This window comes from Anser anser, assembly GCF_964211835.1.
Source record: "Anser anser genome assembly, chromosome: 6".
NCBI classification, from domain to species: domain Eukaryota; kingdom Metazoa; phylum Chordata; class Aves; order Anseriformes; family Anatidae; genus Anser; species Anser anser.
This window is the reverse complement of record NC_139726.1, coordinates 18,151,156-18,177,490: the sequence shown is the minus strand read 5'-3', so window position 1 is coordinate 18,177,490 and position 26,335 is coordinate 18,151,156. Positions and strand designations below refer to the sequence as shown.

Genomic DNA, 26,335 nt, shown 5'->3' with positions numbered 1-26,335 from the left:
AACTGATAGAGACGGGAACAGAGAGAACACAAGCGTCTGTAAAAATAACGCATGTTTCACATCACTGGTTGTTCCGGACGAATAAATTGAATTTCTTTTCAAAAGTCTGCACACCAAGACGAAGGGCAGCGGCAGCGGCCCCCGCAGACCACGTCGCGTTGCCTCAGTTGAGGCCGGGCCGCTAGGAGGCAGCGTGCCGTGCCGTGCCGTGCCTTCTCCCCGCCGACCGTTATTCTCCACGCCCCCGCCCGGCCGTTATGCCCCCCCCCCCCTCGCGGGCCGCTGTGAGGAGGCGCCGCGCGGTTTTCTCCTCACAGAAGCGCCGATGGCGAGATGTGTGTTAAGGGAAAGAGCCGGGTCCCGGCTCCGTGCGTGTTCCCCATCTTCCAGAGCAGCTCTGAGAAGGGTTAGTAAGGATATTTGTGCAAAGTCAGGCTAATGAGCACGACGGACTTTTACTTCTCTTTTCGAGGGTTTCTTCTCTCTGCTGAGGATTCTCTTACGTAACTTGACGCTGTGGTCTCAAGAGAAGTTTTCTCTGTTTTCAGCTGACCTCATTTCAGTGAGCTAAATAAAATACGTACAATTGGTGGTTTAAGTGTTATTTCAGAATGTGCACAGAGCCAGTAGATAGTTACTGGCCCAAGCTCTCTTACATAGCCCATAGAAGTTTACTGTTTTCTGAGGAAAAAAGTAGTTCTCTTTACATGTGGAAGACATTAAACAACTTGTGGTTTTGCTTCTTGTTTTGCATTTTTATGCCATCATTTATTATTTCAGAAAGTAAACATAAAAGAATTATATATAAACAATAACAATGTTCCTGAATTTTCTTTTAATTTCTTAGTAGAAAGTAGAAATAAGGTCATAAATATGTCCTGAGAATGTGAGGCTTGCCAAAATATACTGTAGATACTTTTCAGAGAAAAACAGTACATATCAAGTAACTGTTGAGTCATAAAACCCGTAAGTTAGTGTAAGCAGATGTTGGTTACAGCTTACATCGATGGGAAGTGTATACTCACCACCCCTATAGCCACCCTCTGTCCATTTCTGGTTCAAGAACTTCCCCGAAAGCCTGTTTCTAATTTTATGGAAACCCTTTGAAATTTGGCACAGTTTACAAAAGTATGTAGGAAAAAAAAAAAAAAAAAGGCTGCCAGAGGTTTGGCCTCCAACTGTGAAAACAGACACTGCCTTCTCAAACTCCTCTCCTAGATCCACTGACCAACACCCAGAAAAGAGAATTTGCATTCTTTTAGAATACAGCAGGAAAATGAAGGTCTGTATGCAGCTCAATTCAGCTCTCGGTAACATTTAAGTCTGTTGTTTTAAACTGTCGGTTATTGTACAAGGCCAGGCTCTGATGTGAAAGTATTTGCTTTAAAGAAAAAGGAAAGGGAAGTCTTTTCAAATGTACTGCAGGGACATTTTTTGTTTGTTATTTGGACGGATTTCAGCAGTTAAAGAGAATGGGAGGATTTAATTACATTATCAGCCATTAAAGTGTACTTCAGGCAATATTAGAAATGTAATTATTCTTTGTTTCTGTCCTGCAGACCCGGCTAAAAGTAATATTTGGCGTGGTTATATGCCTTTTGCTTTCCTTATTACTTATGTGTATTATACTGCTTCCATCAAAAGGTAAGGCATTTGTAATCTAATGTAGTGGAAAACACAATGTCTACAGCTACAGTGGCTTCTAAAGTTCATAAAAGTTTGTTAACTCATCTTTAGGATTGTTGTGTCAGTACTGTTATGGCTTTACTGCTATACAGAAATGTAGTGACAGCTGAAATATCCTGAAGGTATGATCAAATGCCAGCAGATGTTGAAACAATGAACTCTTTGAAGTGAAAAGCACCTGAGTTAACTTTATTGTGCATGTCATATAACGTTCTTAGACAGGACTGCAAAAGTAGTTCTCAGATCTCCTCATATTATTTTCTATGTTAAGGGTTATAAGACTCACTGTTATAAGACTCATCTGTTAGTAGTTTTCTCTACCTTGGTGAACATGTACTTGGTTTTCAATGCTATCATAATAATTATAAAAGTTCTCTACCCAATTACAAGTTAAATATTTCTCTGTTAGTAGGATATGGTGAATTGTTTGTGAACATATTTAAGATTGCATTTGAAAATTAAAGTCAATATTGGATAAAATAGGAGTGCAGAGTTTGCTCTAGTATTATGCCAGCTGTGGGTAACTGCTGATGCAGTGTGATCTCCTGAGTGCTCTGGTAAAGCTTCAAGTGAGTGTGGTTTGATATTTAGAGCCCGAGTGGCACTGACCTAATGGTCATTTATGAGAGCTCTAATAAGAGCATTATAAGTATTTACACATCCCTTCCACTACAGTGGATGAATACCTCTAAAATAATTAAAATAGTAATTAAAAATATATATATATATTCCAATAGCAGTATTCTTATTCCAGTAATAGTATTTAAAGAGATTTTCTTTCCTATGGTTTATCTTTGTGTGATATTTGTGTTGAGGGAAAGAATGGAGGTTTGTGAAGCATTTAGGGTTAATTCTGTTATGCATCATGTGAGGATAGATTATATCACAGCAGGAGGTAGTGCTGTGAAGAGAAACCACCTCAGAATTGTGGTGACTTTTACTGTCCTATGATGGAGTGCCAGATTTTTTGGCTAGCTGAAGCACGGTCAAATCTGAGCTTTCATTATTAGATAAAGGTGTGGTATCAAGCCAAACTTATACCAAATCTGCATATTTAGAAAGGACGTAGTATCTTAATGAAATCTAAATAAAAAAGAGCAGCAAGGAGACAAAGAGATGGGAGAATGAAGATCAGGTTGGCAGCCTGAAGAAGTTGCTAAAGATCATGGAAGATACTGTAAGAGGAAATGAATGTATTTTTTCCTTCTGATGTTATCACGTACCAGCTCACTGGTCTGAGCTTCTTCAGCCTTTACAAAGAATTCTTTTCGTCTATAGTTTCTTGTAATGGTGACTTGGTAATTAATTATATCAAACATCACATTTAGATCCAGTAGGATGAAATAGAATTTACCTTACTTTACAGAATGCTCTTAGAAAGAGCATTTCAGACAATTATGGAACACATAAGTATGTCGAACATGTCTGATTATAGCTTTGTATTTTCAGATGGAACTGCAAATGCTGCAGTTATCTGTTTATGCCGAAACCTTTTTGGATAGTCTACTGATCAGCTGCAAAAGGAAGAAATAGAAATTAATTTTGTGATTATAAATCTTGCAAGTCAAAGACAGACAGGAAGTAGCTACAGAGATGGAATGTTGTTTGTACATTCCACCTTGACTACTGCTTTACTGAAAGGATGTGGTGATCTGGAAAGATTAATTGCATATGAGAATTATATAGACACAGGCTAAATCTCTGCTGAAGACGCCAGCAAAGCAAAATGTCATCTCTAATCCTGAAAGAACTGGAAGATATAATTTGGTTGTGTTTTTGTCTGCTAGGTTTCTAGTAATTTCATGTTCTTCAAACCTCTCAAGATATGATAGCTGGTTTTGTTTTATACATGGAAGCATATAAAAATGTGAAAACCTCTGTTGTACTGGAAAATAATTTTCTTTTTTCAGAGAGAAATAGGGGAGAAATACTTAGCAGTGGTTATTACACAATTTCTGTGGGTCTGAGAAGAGCACCATGAGCAATGTCAATATCATGAATTGCAAAAGACTGAGAAATTGGTGACAGGTTTTTTTACATTTCATTGAGTTAGGAATGTGTTTTGTGACTTACCTTGATAACCCAGCTATGATAACCCAACTCTAAACATTTCAGATTCTTTTCACTTGTACATTGGTGTAACTAATTGTGTTCTTCGGCAGCATTAACAAGAAAGAAAATACCTGTTTGTACCTCAAAAGCAATAACAGAACCACAGGCATCTTTTATTCTGTTATTTTCAATTAATAGCCAAAATCCTGACTGATCGGTATTTCTGTTCCTGTTGCACAGTTGACCTAGGACTGAGACCAAGACCTTGGTTCTGTGATATTGTAGTGAATACAACACCACCTGCAAGGTTGCTGTCCCAGAACACTAACCAGTTTTTCTTTTGTCAAGTCATCCACTTACTATGATTAAAAGTTCTGTTTTCTGTGTTTTGTTAAACTCTCTCACAAGAAAAAACTGAACACTAAAGGAGAAGGTATCTGCATAAAGTCAGTGACAATAGATACCTGCAGGCTTTTAACACCAATTTTATACATGTATATGGAATACACTGAAATGCATGAATAATTACGATCATGGAATATGAAAAGCAAGTTACACTGTGAAGCAAAGAAACTAATTCAGTGCACAGAATTATTCTGCGTTTTCTGATTTTTTGAAATGTGCAAGAGAAATACAGAATGGCACCCTGTAAATGGAAGCAAATGGACCACAAACCATTAAAATCAAGATGGTGGGGCAGTAAAGGGAAGAAAGCAAAGTTAAAATCTGGTAACCTTTCATTTCTGTGGTTGGCTCTGATATTTGCTTCCTTTTTCTCTTTGGGCATATGGTTTCGTCTTTGTTATTTCACAAAGAAATAAAATTCAGCAAAATAGCTTACAAAGCCTACCAACAACCATCCAAATTACTGTCCATATAGTGATGCAGACATGTACTTTTCTTGTTAGGGTCTATTCTGAGGTTTCAAACACTATTATTGAACTAGTCTTTAGTTACAGAAAAAAGAATCAACAACAATTACAGCAAACAATTAAAGCTGCTGCTCTTAATTAAAGCATTGCTATATGTCTTCAGTTGCCTAGAAACAAGCATTCAAAACTAAAAGTAATCAAGTGAAAGTTGTGTTCAGGTTTTTGCAGTCCATGGGTAGAAATTCAGATAGAAGTGGACACATTTTGAAAATCATTAGCAGTCGTAATAAATTATCACAGAATATTAAGTATGTAAGGGTGAGATGATGAACAGAGTAAAGGTTTAAATTAGAGCTGTGAAAATTAGAGGACAGATGAGACATTTGTCATACTGCTTTTCTTTTTAGTAAAAAGTCCTCTTAACATGAGAGAAGGAACAGAGAAATTTTACCAGATTAAGGTACCAAACAGGAATAAATCTAAGGCTCCTTTACACACAACTGTGGAAATAGATCTTAACCATAGATTTCTAATAGTTAATAGACATTCAATTAGAGAATTTAAACTGGAAGTTGGTGATAAGTAATCATTGTTCAATATAAATATAGTGGCTTTGGATTCGTCTTTGGAATTATTTTTTTCTATGTATTTTTTTTAAGTTTTCCATATTCTGTGTTTGTCATTAATGTATCAAGGATCCGTAATGTACAATCATGGGATTAACAAGAGAAATTCTTTATATTGAACTTTTTGGAGTATTTTCTCAACATATAGTAATTGCTCAGAGTTTATACTGATAGGTTTTTGCCCATGGATTGACATTCAATTTTATTTCTCACGACAGCTTTCTTCTGCATTAGTGCAGATAAGGCTAGTGTCAGTGGTCAACCTGACATGTGTATTCTACAGTAAATAATAGTCATGTAGCTGGAGAAAATATGAATTATCATTTTAAAGTAATGGAGAGAATATGAAGAAACATTTCCCAGGAAGTGTGATCTTAACTGAGAGAGGCTGTAATGGGGAAGTGATGGAGCATGATATGAAACCTGAGGGCAATGAGTCATGTTGAGTTTCTGGCTGTCTTCTGAGTGGTAGAGATCTACTAGACCATGTGTGAGGTCATCCCCTCTACCTCTGGTGACCATGGCAAAATTCACCTTGACTTCAAAAGAGAAAAGCATCAAATCCAGAATGCCTAGACTTGAAAGCTGCCAAATTTTTAAAATTGGCCTTTCTCAGAAATGTACCTGTGTCTTTTGAAGATTAAATGTTTTGAGTAATCTTTCTCTTGTGAAGTCTATGGAATTTCTGTTATTATTATTATTTACTTTGAATTACATTTCTATAATGATTTTTTTTTTCATTTCTGTGTACTTAGATAGCCAGCACTTCAGTATTACCTCTTCTCATCTGGGCTGATTGTCCTTACTTTTTGTTCTGGACCCCTTTCCTAATTTAAGGTGCTTTAGTTTTTGGAAGAAATGTGGTAAAAGAAAAGCAACAAAACCAGCCACAGTGTTGTACATTTTTTAATGTGATTATCTAATCTGGTTAGAGATCAAATACCAGAGCACCTGTCTTCTCTCCAGAATTATTGCCAATTTTCTTTTAAAGCATTAAATAAAAAGTGGAAGTTTGGGCTCAGTCATTCATTACATTTCAGCATTATTTTAACCTGTGCACCTTTGTCTTTTTCTTTTGTGTGACTCCTAAGAAATATATGTGGATGGTGATCATTTTGAAAGTCTTATGTCCATCTTCTAATACTGGTTCATGAGGCTTTTATGAAATTTGGCAGTAGGGATTTGTATGTATATACAGTTTGACTCTTTGCTGAATATGTGTAGATCTCTGTTCAGACAAATAGTTGTTTCTGTTCACAGCTTCACACAAGTTCACAAAACCTATGCTTTAAAAAAACTTCAATTTGCCCTTAGTACTTTAGTAGCTTTTCTTGTTTTCTCAGGATCTACAAGTAAATATATCTTACTGAATAAATTTCTGGGTGAAAATAATTAATCCATCCAGTTCCTAATTTTGTATCCCTAAAGGTGACTCCTTCAGAGGCTGACGAACCTTATCAGAACAGTAACAGAGAATTTTCCTTTCTGCTGTTCCTGCTGCCTGCATGGTTCCAGGATTGTGCTATCCTCACTATTCTCTGGTGCTTAAATTATAGAAAAGGGGAAATACTTGACAAGTAATCATTATTATTTTTTTATTTATTTCACTTCACAGCATTGTGTTAACAGAAACTTTTTGTCTTATTTTCAGTTGTTAACACAGATGATGGTCCTAGAGCTCTTACATTGGACGATTATTTAAATGGAATCTTTCAATATAAGACATTTTTTCCTTATTGGGTGTCAGGTAAGTAAAACCTTTTCTCAAAGATACATAAGCCTTTCTAATATGTATTTCCTGGCTGGTTTATACAGACTAAGGAATGTACTTTTCTTCCAGACTTACTCTGAATGAATGCTAAATATAAAATTAAACAATTTGCTAGTCAAAACTTAAAATCAAGCTTACTCTTCTGTCAGTCATTCTAGAAATTCCCGCTATTTGATGTTTCAACACAAATGTTTGAGTTAAGCCTAAACTATCATTTTACAGAGGCTTTTGGTGATTTATTTCTTTTACTGTCATACTTACTGCAGCATGTGAAATAAATATGTCAATGTGTCAGTCATGTTCAAGGCATCTCTCTTTTTTGTGTTTGTCACTGCATTTCTTCACTTACCATTGGTAATAATTGAGGTAGCCTGTCTTACAGGCCCTGTTCTTGTTTTCAGCAGTATCTAACTCTGCAGTGAGCCCAGCTCTTCTTGTCTCTTATTTACCGAAAAGCAGACGCTGCTGAAATTCCAAGTTCCAAGGCAATGCATAGAAAGTAAGGATGACTTTCTAAGCAAGTTCCTTAAGGTAGAGGTAGACATGAAGTTAATTGCTGCTGATGTATGTGTCAGTGTGTAGCTGAAATACGACTCTTGTTATCACTGAATTGCAGCAGCACCAGAAAGTTTGAGCTAGAATGGGTTACATTCTAGTACACGCAGCACTACCACTCGTATCTCTGCACTGCCTCAAGCAGTTATTCTCTGAGTAGAGACAAGAAACAAAATGCCCATTCACATAGAATCTTATCAAGTTAGTTTAAACCCACAATTTTAGAACTGAACTAAAGCCCTTCAGGACGTTGCTAGCAGCAGTTCAGGTTTCACAGTTAGCAATTTGAAGTATGTAGACATCACTTACATGATTTAAAAATTAGGTCACCATTTGTTAGAATTCTGTCTGAATTCAGAAGTATGTAGGCAGCATATCACCTAAACCTGATATTCTCCTTCCCTCTTTATATCCTCCTCACTTAAACTTATCTTTCCTCTCAGCAGTCACAAAACTCACACAAAAGTCATGCCATAGATTCCATAGATAGTCATGCCTACAGCATTCCATATGCCTACTTTCCTTCTGAAGCAGGGAGTTGAAATTTAATAGCTCTTCCTAAGGGGGCCTGAGATCACCTCAGATGCTTTTACTCAAATCACATAAGCGTTCTCTAAATATCTGAGGGTGATCTAATTTCCCTCCAAATTAAAACCTTATACAATGTTTCAGGCTGCTTTTAAATTGTTAAAGACTATCTTTAGCTACACCAAATACGTAATTTCTTATCTCCATTTAAAGCAATGAAAACAACGATGTGAAACTAAAATTCTGATCTTCACACTCTGCCAAACTATGGCTCATGTCTTGAGCATAGGTAAGGTTAAATTCAATTCCCATTGGAAGCCACTCACCTTCACCGTGTAGGATCTGTGTGAGTAGGGGCAGAGTCATTTATGTAGTGTCAGTTACATGTTACAGCTCTTATCTCTGTAATCTGTACAAATAAGAATGTGCTGGTGAAATTATAAACAAGGATCTTGAACGTTCTCTTCATAGTTTTTATATTGTGATACTAGTCTTCTAATCTGTCTGTCCCTGATATTCTTGATCAGATATTACTAAGAATAAAATCTGTCATTGAATAATGAAGTTAACTAGATGATTCTGTGTGCAGTGTATGATCTTGAGAACATAATCCCAGAGATACATAAGAGAATATAAAACCCTGGAGACAGTTGTATAATTCTGTACTTTGGCATCAATAGAAGAAAAACATTTTTTATGTAGATGCCAAAAGATACTTGCTCAAAATCTATTAATGACAAAAGCAGTGAATACTTTCATAAACAGAAATGTTCTACAGTATCTTCTGTGCAAGTTATCAGCCTGTTTATCTTGTTTTTAAAGATAATGAATATCTTCATCAGTCTGCAGAAGATGATATTATTCTTTACAACGTTGAACTGAACTACCTAACTACTATCATGACTAATAGCACAATGGTACGTACCTTTCCAATAAGTAAAAAGATAGCAAAACGCAGTTTTTTCAAGTATCTCTTTAGAAGTGAGTAGATTAAAAACTGACTCATCAATTCCTTATTTAAAGTGTTTACTAGAATCTAATCTACTTCTTAATCTTTCAGAAACAAGTTAATGCTTCAAATTATGTGTTGTCATCAGACAAATACTTCATGGCTCTGGAGAGCAATTATTCAAAGGTAATTATTTTAATATATTGCTTAATGAAATGTTTGGTTTCATTCAGTATTTTGTTGATTGTGGTTACTAAGCATAAATTTTTTTTTCTTTTTTTTTTCTTGAGTAAAGTGGAAGGCTGTGAACAGACAGCTGATGATTTTTAATTAGATTATCCTTTTCCAGTTTAATAATACTATTTTTTTTCTCACTTAATTTTTGCAGCTGTGGAGATATTCTTATACAGCATCATACCACATTTATGATCTCATTTATGGGTAAGGCCTGATATTTCTTACATAGAGCTATGGCAAATACTCTGTAGTGATGTGTTTGGAAGCATTTCACTGAAAAACTCTATAGCAATGTGCCTACTCACTGCTTAGCTTTTATTTGAATTTGTTACTTGTTTGCTTAATGACTGTTACCTATTACTTCTGCAAAATCAAGAAATTTCTTTGAAACAAATGGCCTCTGAGAAAATCTTACAGTCCTTTCATCTATTCATCCAGGTATCTGCATTGGTTTATATTCTATGCCCTAAAACTTTGACTGCTCAAGATTCTCATTTTCTTTTTCTTCTTTGCATAAATTTCTCCCACCCTGTCTTGGCTGCTTTAGTCCACTTCAGTCTCACACCAGATGTCTCCTTGCCCTTCTGTTTTCTAATTCATCCTTTTTCTGGTTAATTTAATCCTCAGCTTTCCTAAAATCTCACATTTTCTTCAGTGATCTTGTAACAGTCCGTCTTGGGTTCCCCAAAAACTTACAGCTCCTCCCATGGCATTTGGTCTTTTTTCCAAGATCTTCCACAAGCCACTCCTCTTTTGCTTTCTACCGAAGTCTGAAGGAGGCCATCTGCCTCCCCAGTCACCTTTTTATGCCAGAAGTTGCAGCATGACCAAATGCTTCTTAGCTCTGAGCAACAGGGACTGCACTGAGCTGCTACATTCTTGGGAAACTTTTTGCTCAAGGTGACAGGATTACTACTAACTAATATAAGTACAGAGGTACTGCATGTGGCTCTGTGATCCTTAACAAATGTTCTAACTGCTGCTGTTACTTCTAACTGCTGCTGTTACGCTTGCTTCAGCATGTTATATCCTGGGAAGTACCATGTGACCACTGAGTTCACATTTCCCAATGACTTGCTCAAGACTATAATGCAGAGTGCAAATAGAGGAAATGCCTGTAGATGTCTACACGGTATTTAGGAGGAGATAAGGCTGCCTTCTTTGGCTGTTGCATATATTTTCAAAGGGTCGAATTGTTACCCTTTGCCAGCACTAGTGCACACAATCACATTGCTGCATGTCTGACTGCCTGCTTTAATTTTGCATTGCTCATTAAACAAAAAACTGTTAGAAAATATAGCCCTTCATGAATTTTACATGAATGTACAGTATAATGATACATTTGGACTGTGAGCAAAAAGCCATTTCAACTTTTTTCCTTTTTTTAGTGGTTTTGTAACAGAAAACCAGCTTCCACATAAAATTCAGTATATATCCTGGTCACCCGTTGGACACAAATTGGTCAGTAAAGATAACAAATCTCTAGAATCATTTTGCTTTATGTGACTAGAAGACTTTTATTTGCCTTTGGTTATTGCTTTGTTAGGTCGTATTTTTGAGAAGCCCATGTGTACCAACCTTGGTTGAACAACAATGATAAAGATAGTTTTAACTTGATAAATGTTAACTTGTCTGTGTTTCAATAAAAGAATCCACGTTCCTCAACTACAATGTGTTTTAGTTGGCTAGTCGGTCTCTTATCAAGCATTGACCAACATAATATAGGATTAAATTCAGTTTCAAAGCCTGAAAAATGATGTGCTTTCCTTTGACACCATACAATATTATTAGTTTAATATGGAGATTTAAAGATACCATATTTAAATCTCTTCTCAAATTTTTATTCTAGGAAACATCTACCAGATTCTAAGTATTACAACAAATGTTCCCATATTTTTTGAATAACTACTTGATAGTAATTTAAAATAATTTTAAATTACCTAATGAATGTAGTTACAAGTTTGTAAATGTTAGTTATTCTTGGTTCCAAAGCATCAGCCCAAGTTGGTGGTTTCAGAACTAGTTGCCCAGTATTGACTAAATATTTGTGCATGAAATTAGACTTAAACATCATATTAATTTCAGAGAACTCCCAAGAAAATACACAAAATATGAATGGAAAATGTATTAGGAAAATATTTTTTTTTTATGTTTGTTTTCTTTTGGGGGGTAGGAGGAGAGTATTATATCTCTCTATTAAATGAAATATTGCTATTTTCTTTGTCAAGATTCTGGAAACAGGACACAGTGAAAATATTTTCCTGATAAAGTACTTATAGTCCGTAATGTTTTTATGCAATTCCCCTTGTATTGTTTCTCAAGAGTTTTAGGAGTTTTATTATTAATTTAAATAATTAAATAGTTAAAGTGTTACACTTTTGTTGCTAACTAGTGTTTATAGCTTCAAGACACAATTTTCTAAGAAAGTCATGTTTCTGATTCAGTTTCTTAACCACAAATCCGTTCATTTGGTTTAAATGTAGAGATACACAAGGTCTGCAAGCACTTCTTGCAAGAACTCTCTTTTAGTAACTAAAAAAAAAAAAAAGAACAAACCAGCCCAAACAGATTAATTTTTTTCTCATCTTACACAGGCCTTTTGACAGATTTAGATAAGTTTGATTATTTTCTTCTGAGTCTTTTTGTATTTGTTTTTATCTTCTAATTTGGTGGCACCAGAAGGAAAAGTCACAAGGATACTTCGTCTACCTGAGGGTAAACACAGCAATCTGAATGAGTTTCAAAGATTTTATTTTCATGCTTTTCCATACCAAAGCTAGCCATAGAATCCTCTGAAGTTTATTAAGATCAAGGGATTTGTTCAGGATTTATTCTGGCATATTTGAACATAGAATTTGTTCTGTAATGTAAAATTTATTTACAGAAGTACTTACTCTTGTTCAATTTGCAAAGGCTTTTAATGTAGAGTTACTAAAATAAATATTTATTATTTTGTATTCATTGATCATGTCTTCTTGTTGGTATAATTTGTAGCGTTGACTGCAAAATCTTTGACTCAGACAACTCCTGTTCTTGGTGCATATACTCATAAGAAATATATTCTTGTCTTTAGGCATACGTTTATCAGAATAATATATATTTGAAGCAAAGTCCAAGAGAGGCACCAATTAAACTAACTGGTGATGGAAAAGAGAATGAAATATTTAATGGGATTCCTGATTGGGTCTATGAAGGTAAGTAAATCTCAAAGGGCAACAACTAACATGTTAAATGCTTTGTCTGAATTACTCAATTTTCTAGATCCATTCTACACCATCTGTGATGATGCACTGTTTTTACAGCCCTAAGGATTACTTACTTTCATCTGTTTTCTGCCATGTTAGGATTGCTAGGGACTGGCAATAACTTCTTATTTTGGGGAGAGGGAAGATGAGAAGGGAATCACATATATTGAAACTGTTTTAAGTAGGTGTATACAAATCACTACCTCCTTTTACAAAGGAGCCAAAGAGCATTCAGAAATTGAAGGTTACAAATGCAAATTAGAAGAATTTTTTTCTTTCACATATAATATTTCATATATTTCACATATTTCTTTCATATAACTAGTCCCTATCTATGATATGTTTTCTTGTTTTTATCCATGTCCTCACTGCACGTATAAGCACTGCTCGTGTGCTCCTAAGGCAAGTCTTCCAAAGGTTGGAGGCAGCATGAGATAAAATTTTGAACAATATTACTGAAAGTATAGGTAGTAAGTGATGGAAATTGGCATAATGAATGGATTACAGAGTTAACCTGTCTGGAAACAGTGAGAGAGGAAAACTGGGGTACAAGCAAGCTGTGAAGAGGTTTGTAGAACAGAAGGAACATGATTTACTTAATGCTATAAAAAAAAAGAGAATTAGTGAGGCTGAGTCACAGTCATTGTTACAGCCATAGAGGAGTGTGAGGCACTGGCAGAGAGACAGGATTAGATCTTGGCTTGGAAGGGAGAAGAATCTAGGGAGTTACAGAGAAAGAGAGAGATGTGGAAATTTATACACAATGGAACTTTGTAGATGAATGTGTTTGCAGATGAGATTATCCCAGTGACAACTGGTACAGAGAGCTATTCCCGAAACAAAAGCTGGAGAAGGGGTGAGATGGATTCTCCAAAGGATTCAACTTATTATAATAGTAAACAAATACCTGTGGGATTTACCAAAATGAGAGCACTTGGAAATGTGTGCCATGGCTTTATTTTAAAGTAAGCTATTATCACCTATAAGAGTACACGTAGCTATACAAACTAGAAATATGTTTTCTGCCAGTGACTGCATTTTGCATTCATACTGTATGACCAAAATCCTGATCTTTAGTTACTGAAACTATATCAGAACTTTACAAATTGGGCGTTGTTCTGCTGCATATGTGGTGGCTGGGCATTAAGCTTTAATGGAATTTTTAATGTTGGTTCATTATTTGGCACTTCAGTACATCAAAAAAAGAAAAAAAAAAAGGAAAAAGAAATGAAACATGCACATATGTAAAACCCAACTGAGTCAAATGGGATTTGTGTGCACCTTTGGGGAGTTCTCTAGGCCTTTCTTTGAGATGCGTTGCAAAATCTTGATGCAGGATTGGATCTTGTTATTTGTTTAGTAGAAGTCTTTCTATATGTCTAGGTTGACAAGAGTAAAATGATGTAATAGATCAGAAGATAGATTACACTGATAAACAATTGAGTGATTTTTTTCCCTCAGAGGAAATGCTAGCAACAAAATATGCATTGTGGTGGTCTCCGAGTGGAAGATATTTAGCATATGTACAATTTAATGATTCCGACATACCAGTTATTGAATATTCATATTTTGGTGAGGACCAGTATCCCAGAAAAATAATTATCCCATACCCAAAGGTATGTTTCTCATTCTTTTCACATACTTCCTGAGATGTGATAACTGTAACATTAACTGTGTATAGAAAGTATTTGTATTGAAATAGTTAAGTCCATTGTGGCCTAAATTAATGGAAAAAAAACAAACTTGGGACAAGTTCTGAAAAGGTATGGCCATGCTCAATACTATAGTAAAATAAACAGAATTCCTCATGTAAGTAAAAAGCATGTGCAAAAGTACGTTTGTATGGTCAAGCCTTACTTTTTCTAATTCAGATTATTTTTTGTAATGTGTTAACTACATAGTTGTTATTTTTCATTGCAGTACCTCAATTATGAGACATTGCTTATTTTGCAAAATAAAGGCTATGACAGCTTCAGTCTATTTACATACTTTGTAGTACATTTTGATCTCAAGGGGTTTTGAGATACTGAAAACTTTACCTGTTTTCAAGTGCCAGACCTACAGCAAGAAGGATTTGGTTTTGTACTGTACTGCAGAGATACACACTGCAAATACAGCACTGGTTCCCAGTAAGCACTACATTTTCAGTATAGAAATGCACTGAATTTGGCTGTTCAAGAGGGTTTCTTATTTGTTTATAAAATGATGCAAAGTTAAATAACGTCCTACTTGTGCAGAGTCTACTCGGAGATCTTATAAGGTCACATTTGTACTGTTGTACTCGAATAAATATTTTGTAACTTATCCCTACAAAAAGTGTTGTAATTTTCCTAGATTTGATTTTTTCAGAGCCTGATTTGAATAACATGATACATTTTCTTTCAAGGCTGGTGCTAAAAATCCTACTGTTAAAGTGTTTATTGTAGACACTATTAACGCTGAAGCATTTGGTCCTAAAGAGGTCCCAGTTCCTGCAGCAATAGCATCAAGGTAGTGTGCTCTCAAATAAGTCTTCTAATTTATTTTTTTTAATTAGGTTTTGTCTGCTTGTTTTAAATGCTTAAAACTCTGAATTGTTTTCTAACAATGTAGTACCCTATCAATCTCTTAATTGGAGATTGGTCAGAAGCTACCTAGAAATGTTGTATTTTGTATGCCTGTGTATGTATTGTTACGAAGGACAAAAAACATCTCTAAGAGAATAGAAGTTTTGCTTTTGTATTCCACAGATCAAAATGGGGTTTACAGTCTGTAGCAATGCTTCTATATTTTTGTTCTTTAATGACCACTCTTTTTCTCTTTCTTTTATTTTTTTAGTGATCATTATTTTACTTGGCTTACTTGGGTAACAGATAGTCGAGTCTGTGTGCAGTGGCTGAAGAGAATCCAGAATTTTTCAGTCTTAGCTATTTGTGACTTCAAAGAACATTCAAATACTTGGGACTGTCCAGAGGTAATAAAGCTGGAAATATACATTGCTGGAATTAACATTTGCTAATCTCCATTGTATTATCCTCTTTTAACACCTACTCATCATACACAGGTTGCTCTGACTTACTCACAGAAGTATGTAATATTTCCCTCATTTTTTTAAGAAAAGAATTGTGTCACTGCCATAGTTGTCTTTTCCAGTGTTTGATCACAGTCTTTTAGATAATAGTGATAGCTTTTTCAAAATTTAAATGCTGGCTGAGAGGTGAAAAAAAAATTAACTGCATCAGCAAAAAATAATATCACCAAAATATATTTTTTGTGATGTTAAGTGACAATCAAAGCAAGAAAAATAACAAGAATGGTATTGACCAGGTTTCAAAACTGTTTAGTTCCTTCTTGCTTTCTTCATTTTCAAAAGTGGAACCATTTAGGATACATATTGTTTTGTTTTTTTTAAATTGTATTATAGCATGTAGAAATTTCATGCTAAGTCTAACTGAATTGTGTCCTTTATGATTAATGTTAAATTAGTTGAAATAGCATGTAGATTAAAAGTAAGGCAGGTTTGTAAGAAGGAGGCATTCTGTTTTATCAAGTCATACAGCTGGAGAAAGCAGACAAGTTTTCAGGAATACCTTTTTTCAGATCTAAAAAGAAAACTTCCAACTAAATGCAACAGTAACTCCACATTTTATTTAAACACCTCATACTATTAATAAGACAGTTCGGAGGGAAAACCATGCTCTGTTGAGCAGAGGCGTGAGTTCATACGGCCTAGCTATCTATCCCCATACATAGAGAGTCATAGGTGTAATGCACAGAGGCTTTTCTGAAAAAAAAAAAAGTTCTTAGAAAGACCTTTTAAAGCTTGAAGACTGTACACGCTGACTGATATATATCACATGGATCCTGAAGCAAGGAAGGTGTAACACTGAATTTCAGTAACTACTATAGAGATCTCCTTTATTGTCTCTTAGCATTGATGCTGTTTGCATACCTGGTTTTTAGAGGTCATAGTACAGAGCACCTATAAGAACTAGTGTTAGGCCAAAACCTTGAACTAATGGGAAATAAAAAGCAAGAATACTTATAACAGTCTTTTGTATAAATGATAGGTTGTAAATTCAGAGTTCATTAACACAGTCTTTCCAAGCTGAAAATACTTATTCCTCTATGATATTATAATTGTTACATATTTTAAAGGAAGGTAAAGTCCTGTTCTTTCAAAAATGTTATTATTGAAATAATTTTCCACAGAGAAATAGCCTTAGTTTATAAGGATAAAATATATATTTACTGCAGTATCTTATGTGTTTCCTAAGTCATTCCTCTTATTTACAAGTACATTGACACTGAATCTCACCTCATGAGAATAACTCACCGCATGTTAATAACTAAATGTTCTAACGTACATTAAAAAAAATCAAGGGATCTGGGATTCTACCACAATCCACCAAAGTACTTTAACGCAAACATAACTTTAAGCAAGTAAGCAGTTTTATTTATTCAGAAAGTCTATCTATGTGTTTAAAATTAAGCATGTGCTTAATTGCTTTGCTGGAACCAGACCAGAACAATTAACATCTTGCAGGACTGTGTTCATGATCCTTGTTTAATTGCATTTCTCCATGAAACCTTATTTATGGAGTCACTACTGACGTTTCTATAATTCTATATTTATACAGTGATACAATGCTTTTATCACATTAAAGTTTGCACAAATGGCCAATTGAAGGAGTGTGAACAGATGGGAGTGCTGCATTAGCTCTATTTGCCGTTAGAAAGTATATCTCTGTGCGTTTCCTTCAGCAAAAATAGTTCACTCGTTGATTTCAGTTAAATTGAGACTGTAATGTACAATAAATGTGCTAGGCTTTATGTACTTGAAAATAATAACAAAATATAATCTACAAGATGTTCCTAAAGTGTTGATTCATCAAAAATATTCATTTCAAGTCAAGTGTTCAAGTCTTGCTTACGTTAATAAACCACAGGAACCAGTGTGACTTCATTGGAACTATTCATATGACTATAAGCTAGGCATGTAAATACCTGTTTGTGAAACTGGAATTTACTATAAATATACAAAATCTCTAAATTCTACAAACGCTTTAATAACAGAAAAATCCCATAGAGGTCATGGGACTACCCACATGAGAGAAGTTAAATATATTCTTAATGTACTATGTCATCAGGAACTGAGCCTTAATTTAAAGAAGGGTAAATAAATCTATGATGCACATATAAAATAATATTTCCCATTTATCTCACACTGATAAGAAATAAAATCCAACTGCTAAGTTAATTGCTTAGTGGAGCACTTTTGAAGTACTGAATGGTATTCTAAGGGGCAATATCTGCATCTTGCACTCAAATCACTTTGCATGGACTGAGTTGAAAGGAAAAAGTGAGATTCCGAAAGTTAATTAAACTACGTTGAGAATAACGAATGCAAAACATATTATTTAGAAAGCAGATTTGCCAAACTTATTTCAAACTGTGAAGAAATATTTTATTAAATGAAAAAATATGAAGAGAAACTTGCAAGATAACAAAAGAAATATATTTATAGAAGGGAGAACTGATAAATATTAAATCACTTCCCCCATTCAACACGGTCTCTTCAATGAAAAAAAACATTTTATTATTGCTGAAGTTATTTTGGTTGTTTTCAATCAAAAATTCATGAGATCAAGTATTATTTCTTGCTTCAGTGAAAATGTTTCATAAGGTTAAAACAATCACTTTATATCTTATTTAGCTCCGATGATAGAGCTAAATATATTTTTTAAAATAGTAATATTTTAACTAACATAATGATATTAATGCAGTAATATTGTTTACTTTGGACAGTCATCAAGTGCCTGAATCATCACAGCAAGTATTCTAGAGTTCTCTTTTACAGGAGGCTGCAGACTTTTTGTTTGAAGATTTTTAATTCTCCATTAACTCAATCTTCTTAAAGACTGTACATTTGATTTTGTTTTTTAGAATCAACAGCACATAGAAGAGAGTCAAACAGGATGGGCAGGCGGAGTAAGTTTTGTTCTTGTTCTCTTCTGATTTAATGAAAACTTACAGCTTTCTGCATCTTCACAGTGGTGTTTTGAAGCATCAAACACTATTCAAAGTCACACAATGCTACTGCCTCAAACCTGTTGCACTGTAGGGTTGAGACTTTTTATGCTGTTAGGCATAGTAGCTGGCTACCAGCTTTCCGAGTATAAAAAACCTTTTTTCTACCTTCCTTTGCAAGTGATTAGACACTATACTGAAGGGAGGGAAGCCAAGAAAAGAGAGTGATTCGTAATGCAAAGTAATTCTTAGAAATATCTGGGTGGGGACAAAGCAATAATGTAAAAATCCTCTGATATTGCTAGGGCAAGAGATAAGATTAGTCATACCATAGCATTTTAAGAACAGAAATTGTTCATTCAGATCACAGCTTTAGTGCCACGTGCTGTTCATCTTCAGCTAGAGAAGAACTTTCGAGGTAAAACACCCCTCTTACAAGTGTAGTTGATACTTCTTTGCAATTAGCCTTAAGCAAAAGAAATTTTCTCTAGCCGGTAACCTTTATCTTAGAAGATCTATGACACCTTTCTTTGGGAGCTTGCAATAAAAACAAAGCTGCAAGGAAATTGTAAGAGCATGAGATCAGTATTCACATTCATATATTCTAGCAATTAATGTGTGTGCATATGCTTATGTTACTCCTCAGGCAGGTGAATTTACTAGAATTCAGTATGGGGTACCTCATGCTGTGTTTGATTATCCTGCAGTGGACTTAAATGAGAGCCTCAATTTTCACTACACTATCCTTTAAGAGATGTGTTTTTATTTGAAGTAAAGATTACGCATTCAGAAGCCTTGGTCCCTTTCTTTTTTTCATCTCTGCTTTTGAGGTTGTGATGATGGGTTTTTATTAGAACAAATAAAATTGCACATATGCATAAATTCCTGCTTAGCCTGTATGAGATTTCAAAGATTAGAAATATTAGAAGGAGGCTCCAGAACAATTTAGCTTGTGGTCAGAAGTTCTAGTTGATCTTGGGTTAATATTATTCAAAAGTCACATCTACTTGGCAATGTTTGGTGTTTGAAGTGCTTGCAGGTCATTATTCTGTGTTCATATTTTGAAAATAAAACTTATAGTTGCAGTAGCTGGATGACAATCTTAGTAAAGAGGTGATGGTTTGAAAGAAAGCTAAATTTGAATGTTCTTACCTGGGATAATCAGTTCTTAAATATTGGTAAAGTATGGTAAAGATTAGATATCCATTTTGCTTAGTGCTATTTCTGTTGAGTGAATCAGCCAAACTCTGTGGTCCACAGGACTTTCAGTTTGGCACTGTTCATGAACATTAGCTTCATTAGAAACATTATTTTTAAAATCACCTCTACGTATTTTTAAATAACTACAGATCATACAGAATATGCAAAATATTCCACTTATAAGTAAAGAGCTTGTATTTGTGTGGTACTTCAGGTATCTATATTATCAATTTAAGAAATCAGACATGATATAGTGTAATTTGAATGTAAGCATTGAAAGAGAGTCTTGTTATTTTAATATGTAGACTATAACCTGCTAAACAATTTGGACATTCTTTCGTCTCACCTACCATGTTTCTTTGTTCCAGTTCTTTGTTTCTACACCATATTTTACATCAGACAGCAGTTCGTACTACAAAATTTTTAGTGACAAAAATGGTTATAAGCATATTCATTACATCAATGGCTCTGTGGTAAGTCAAGCAAAGTGTTCTACTTTACTGTGAATTTCTGAAATAATTCTGCTATATTCAGTAATTTATATATCTTGTTTTGCAGGAGAATGCAATCCAAATTACTAGTGGAGAATGGGAAGCAATATACATTTTCAGAGTAACAAATGATGCAATGTAAGTATCACACAGAAGAGTATAGATTGTGAGTATTGTCAGTAAGAGTAGTACTTAATCATTTGACACACAGCAGCCATTTGTCAACTCATTAAGTTATAACTAGCTAGTTACAATGTATCTAGTAACTGAATGCATCCACAACAAATTTGTATGCAAAAGCATTGCTCAATTTTTCAAACTTCTTTTACTTGTGGGAGATTCTTTGCAATTGCCCTCAATTTTTTTGTTTATCGTCATCGCCCATCTTAGACAGTCTTATCTAGGGATATGTAAATTTAAGTATGTGGTTATCCCACATACAACTAGAAATTATTTTTATTTTGTTGAATGTGAGTTGTGGTTTCTCATTCAGGTTACTATATATATAGATATATAATTAGGAGAGTGATTGAGTGATTAGCTCTTGCGAATTAGAGTGATTAGCTTTTGTGAATTAAGATGGAACTCTTACTTATATGGTGTATTTGTCATCTAATGAGAGTCTGAGCAAAGATTTATTAAGATGAAAGGCATGTAAGCTTAACTCATTCTTCTGTCTTATGCAGAAATCTCAAAAAGCCTAAGTTAACTTACAAGACATCTTTTTGTCTTGATGCTGGTTCATAGTTCATCGGTTTATGGATTATTTACAAATTATATACAAATTAATTTACAGTTTCTACTCAAGCAATGAATTTGAAGGCTATCCAGGAAGAAGAAATATTTACAAGTAAGTGCTATCAACATTATCTTAATGATAATAGGTTAATAGACGATGGGTGTGGATTTGTCAATAAAATAATTTAATTTCCAAATAATTTATTTAATTTCATTAAGTGTAATTTCATGAGTTATCTTAACTAAATCTTTACTTGACATTATATCTGAGAATTGAGGACAAGAACTGTCTAAAGGCTTAATAAACTGTTAGGAAAAATATGCTAAAAAGGGAAAACATTTATTTTTAAAAGGAACTGTTTTGAAAGTAGAATGCCTGTGTTCCAGAACATGAATCAGACACATATGATGTCGGTTGTAGCAAAATAAATAATTGCTTTATTTTATTTTTCCCCTAGACTCAGTATTGGAAGTAAACCTATCAGAAAACAGTGTATTACTTGTAATTTAAGGAAAGAGAGATGCCAATATTATACAGCAAGGTTCAGTGAACGTTCTAAGTATTATGCCTTGATCTGTTATGGTATGTATAGCACGTAAACAAACAAATAACCAGTTGTTCTGTTGGACATATCAGAAGCATAGATAATATTATCACAGCATACATAATAAATTACCACAAATGATGGCTAGATGAATCACAGAAATTTCACTGTAATCAGAAGAGATTTCCACACTCTTTTTCATGTCCTAAAATCTTGGAAAAATGCTTCAAAAATATAAATATTTTCACACTTTTTTTTACCACCCCCCCCCAAAAAAATGTTTTTTAGAATTAAAAACAAAATTTTGAAAGTCCTTCATGACACAAAACAAATTTTAAGCTGACTCATCAAAGTCATTCTTGCAGCAGCAAGTGCAGGATTTTGTAAAAGACACTGATTTCCAATGAACATGATCAAAGTTAGCTCTGAGAATTCAGTACGATGTGTTATCAAATTGAAACAATTAAAACTTAGGTTAGCCTCAAAATGTTGAATATTTACTACCTGAGAAAAAAATTTAATAACATCTTTTTAAAAAAAATTAAAGATTTTTAAAAATTTTAAAGATTTTTTAAAGATTTAAAAGTCTTTAATAACAGAACTACGAAAAATTCATCAAGATGTATGATTATGGAAACCGCTTATAACACAGAAGTATGAGTGATGAGTACATCCATTACGGTAATCAAAGAACAGTTAAGTAGCAATGTTCCCTAAAAAAGGGAAAAAAGCTGTCCAAAGTTTTCCTTTTGCGTACTTCATATAAAGCTTACTGTTCTTCTGCACTGAATCATCAGCTGAACAGTTCTTTGGTCCTCTGTTAAGCAGAGGACCAAATGTAGCTAATAACAACACCTTTCAATCATTCTTGTACAAAATAGTCAGTAAGGTCATCAGCACATGAAATCCAGTCACCTTCACAAATACAATTTGACATGTTCTCAGAAGAATGTTTCACATTGTTAGTTCTGCATTCACCTTATGTAATCACATCTAAGGTATTAACTAGATGTCACTTCTCTAAGGAGGAAGAATTGGCTGATATGTTACTTCTCTTACGTTTGTTAAGTTATGTAGGTATATATGCAAGTCTACATGCACACAGTACCTTATGTATTTTGTACAGCAGGGTCTAGTGGGTTTTGCAGCAGAGGAGATTCGGAATGGTAGAAGGTTATATTCAACTCTTTATTTCCTGTCAGTTCCAACAGTAATGTAATCTACACTTTACCACCAAATTCTGGCTTCAAACTGTAAACAACCTTCTTTTCATTCTTATGACAGGTCCTGGGATTCCAATTTCCACTCTTTTTGAGAACCAGGGTGACAGAGGTACTGAAAATATCCTGCCTATTTCTGGATGCTTGTTTTTCTCATTGATCTTCATTATGCAGATCTCCTAATGCAATATTCAGGATTGTGATCAAGTAGCATTGCATCTTGTTTGTGCTTCAAAAAGTGTTAGTAAAATATCTAGTGTCTTTCTAGCTTTGTTAATTAGTAAAATCCAAACGTCAATGAACACAATGATGCCTTTATTTTCATTTCTGAGTCCCACACTTTTATGGCATCCCAATGTTTTACCTGTTTACATATTATAGATGCAATTATTATATTGGCAATTCTTTGGCTTCCAAATATTGGTTCAAAGTTTGTAGAAGACATTATTATGATTTCCAAACTATTTCTTTTCACAGCTCAAGATTTTCTGATTATATATATATATATATTATTTATTTTTTCTGTGAAGTAACCCTACCCTATGCGAGAGGCTACAGTGTACTATGAAGAGTTTGCAGTCTGAGCTACTGAACTGTGCTAATTAGAATTTGGATGCTCTTCAGCCATCAGAAGAGATTTCAGGGAAGAGCAGAAGCTCCTTCAGATGAAATGAGAAAAATACCCATTCAAATAACTGTTTCAGAGAAGGTGTAATTACACAAAATAGGAACTCCAGTAAGAAACACGCAGAGTCCACCTCTCTCTCTCTCTCTCTTTCTCTCCCTTCTCTCTCTCTCTCCACCCCCTCTCTCCCACCCCCCCCCCCAAGCCCACACACACACTTTTTACCTAAAAAATTCTTCTCAAACTTAAAAAGCTCTCAGTCTTGAAATGCTAATAAAAATACCATGGTCCAGTAAAAAAACTTAAGTGATTCAACTTTCCCCCACCCTTCCCCAATAATCAGGGGAAACCCACAGGTAGCTCTAATGCCAGTTTAGCCTTTATTAACATCTAACTGTTAAATGAATGGTTTTTGACCAGAAGGCACACAAAAACATGTGGAAAACAAATTCTGTAATATTGTTGAGCTAAATTAATCAGTGCTGTTTCATGTAGAAGTCAATTAATTGCAACGTAAGACTATTTTGACTCCAATAGGAGTTGGTACCTCTTAGTGTTTAATTACTCAAAAATGTTTATGGATGGAAAAGCTTGCTCAAAGTACCTATTATAATTGTGCTAGAAAAAAAAACACTATGTTCTTTGTTATTTCTTTTGCAGAAGGTTTAAAAACAGTCAGTGTATGTTTTTTTTTATATTTAATCCACTGTCATAGCTTAGTGTTTTCCGTGATTCATTACAACCTTGTGTATCAAGGGCCCCTACCATCTATCTTCTTTATCAAAGTAAGAATTATATGAAATGCAGCAAAGTGCCCAACTATAAATATGCATTTCTTAACCTCTCTGCAGGAGAGAACAATTTTAGTCGAGGGATCTTTACCACTCTTTCATGATGCCTCACCCTGCTGTTATTCTTCAGGAATAAAAACAAATTCAGGGTCTTCTTTGACCTTTTGGATGACTTTGTGTATTAATCTTACTTAACTCCCTTGCTTTTGTAATCTCTTCTGTGATACAAAACTATTTGTTATGGACTGGACTGCAAGCTGTGAAAGAGTGGTAGCGGATCTATTTTCATTGCATTTTGGCAGCATTTTGAAAATATATCACCCATGAATTTTAGTAGAAGTCCTATAGTTAAATTGACATAGACCAGTTTGGAAGCTCCCACCAGCATGCCTACAATTCATTTGTGGTAATGCACAAGTTTCAGGAGATTTGAGGGGAAGGATGGAAAAGGGTTCAGCTGAGTTTAGGTAAGTATCCAAAGCAGGATGATCTTTCAGCTATAAAAACTCGGTTGAGCCTGCAAGAACTGTCAGAGTACTTTGAAAGAACAAATTCCAGTGTTATATTTCAGGCATTTTCAGAGCACAATCTAGTTCAAGACATGCTGAGAGAAGTAATTGTATTTTTTTTTGTCACTTCCAGAAACTGGAAGTGCCTTCCATAAAAAATAAATAAAATAATAATAATAATAATAAATCTCCTGAAGTCTATAAAAGTTCTATTTCATTTTGAAAATGAAGCTGAAAGTACAGATTTTTTTTATGTACAATATTCTTAATCCACCAATACTCTTGGAAAAATGCATATGCAAACAATACCCAGTGAATTCATAATATATAGCTCTGTGGTCTATGCTGGAAAATAACTAAATTATAAATAGTGATTTTAAAATTATATAAAAGAATCATAGAATCATAGAATAGAATCATAGAATATCCCGAGTTGGAAGGGACCCATAAGGATCATCAAGTCCAACTCCTGGCACCGCACAGGTCTACCCAAAAGTTTAGACCATGTGACTAAGTGCACAGTCCAATTGCTTCTTAAATTCAGACAGGCTTGGTACAGTGACTGCTTCACTGGGGAGCCTGTTCCAGTGTGCGACCACCCTCTCGGTGAAGAACCTCTTCCTGATGTCCAGCCTAAACCTCCCCTGCCTCAGCTTAACACCATTCCCGCAGGTCCTGTCACTGGTGATTACAGAGAATATGTCAGTGCTTGCCTCTCCACTCCCCCTCGTGATGAAGTTGTAGACTGTGATGAGATCTCCCCTCAGCCTCCTCTTCTCCAGGCTGAACAGGCCCAGTGACCTCAGCCACTCCTCATACATCTTCCCCTCTAGGCCCTTCACCATCTTCGTCACCCTCCTCTTTAATGTCCTTTTTGTACTGTGGTGCCCAGAACTGCACACAGTAATCGGGGTGAGGCCACACCAGCACAGAGTAGAGCGGGACAATCACTTCCCTCGACCGACTAGCAATGCTGTGCTTGATGCACCCCAGGATACGGTTGGCCCTCCTGGCTGCCAGGGCACACTATAAAAGTAAATTGGGTCCCAAGCAAGTAAAGTAAATATATATATAAATATAAAGTAAATAAATATATATATATATTTAAAGCTGTCTAAGTTTGCAGCAATACATTAATAAGAACAGTTACATGGTATGTCTAGTATCTTTGTGGACATACACTATACAGTAGATAAGCCAAGGGTTTGCCTCATCCCTTAAGAAATTGAGTTTTCTATGTTTGTCCAGAAACAAAGTAGTCACAAACATATATGGGCTTAACCATGCTGCCCAAGAGTCTCAGAAGTTAAACTTAAGATACTGTGGTAAGCAAGAGAGGAGATACAGAACTGTTTTTTGCATTGTGTGGTGAATTTTACATTTCCAGCTTCTGCCATATAAGAAAACTGGAGAAAGTCATTTGCAGGAGATAGGAGTTTCCTCCTAACGTCTAGAACTCTAACACTCACAGGCAGTATGTGAAATGATTAGTGTTGCAAAATGTATATCCTATAATAATCTAAGGAATATTTGTGCATCATAATACCAGTGCCTTGCTTTTATTTAGCTATATGATCAAGCCCAAATAGAACTGGCTAAGCTGATTTCATTACTCTGCTTGTAATTTTTCACAGATTTCCTTACTGTTCTAATAAGACAAAATAAAGAAATCTCAATTAATGAAGA

At 34.8% G+C, this 26,335-nt stretch overlaps 1 protein-coding gene across 3 annotated transcripts in view; it reads left to right on the top strand.

The window, feature by feature from the left end:
* Positions 1–270: 270 nt before the first annotated feature.
* Positions 271–26,335, top strand: part of FAP (fibroblast activation protein alpha) — a 40,107-nt gene continuing 14,042 nt past the window's right edge. Inside the window, exons 1-17 of one of the 3 annotated variants that reach the window (XM_083840810.1) lie at positions 271–406; positions 1,560–1,644; positions 6,888–6,983; positions 8,913–9,007; positions 9,151–9,225; positions 9,428–9,480; positions 10,665–10,737; positions 12,350–12,470; positions 13,983–14,137; positions 14,908–15,011; positions 15,339–15,474; positions 18,447–18,491; positions 20,099–20,203; positions 20,289–20,359; positions 21,018–21,071; positions 21,418–21,542; positions 22,789–22,836. In XM_083840810.1, the coding sequence (XP_083696936.1) occupies positions 326–406; positions 1,560–1,644; positions 6,888–6,983; positions 8,913–9,007; positions 9,151–9,225; positions 9,428–9,480; positions 10,665–10,737; positions 12,350–12,470; positions 13,983–14,137; positions 14,908–15,011; positions 15,339–15,474; positions 18,447–18,491; positions 20,099–20,203; positions 20,289–20,359; positions 21,018–21,071; positions 21,418–21,542; positions 22,789–22,836 (1,522 nt within the window). In that variant the 5' untranslated portion in view covers positions 271–325. Of the gene's footprint in view, positions 407–1,148; positions 1,283–1,559; positions 1,645–6,887; positions 6,984–8,912; positions 9,008–9,150; positions 9,226–9,427; positions 9,481–10,664; positions 10,738–12,349; positions 12,471–13,982; positions 14,138–14,907; positions 15,012–15,338; positions 15,475–18,446; positions 18,492–20,098; positions 20,204–20,288; positions 20,360–21,017; positions 21,072–21,417; positions 21,543–22,788; positions 22,837–26,335 lie in introns of those variants that run through there. The other 2 variants (XM_083840811.1, XM_083840812.1) reach the window with 2 other exon arrangements.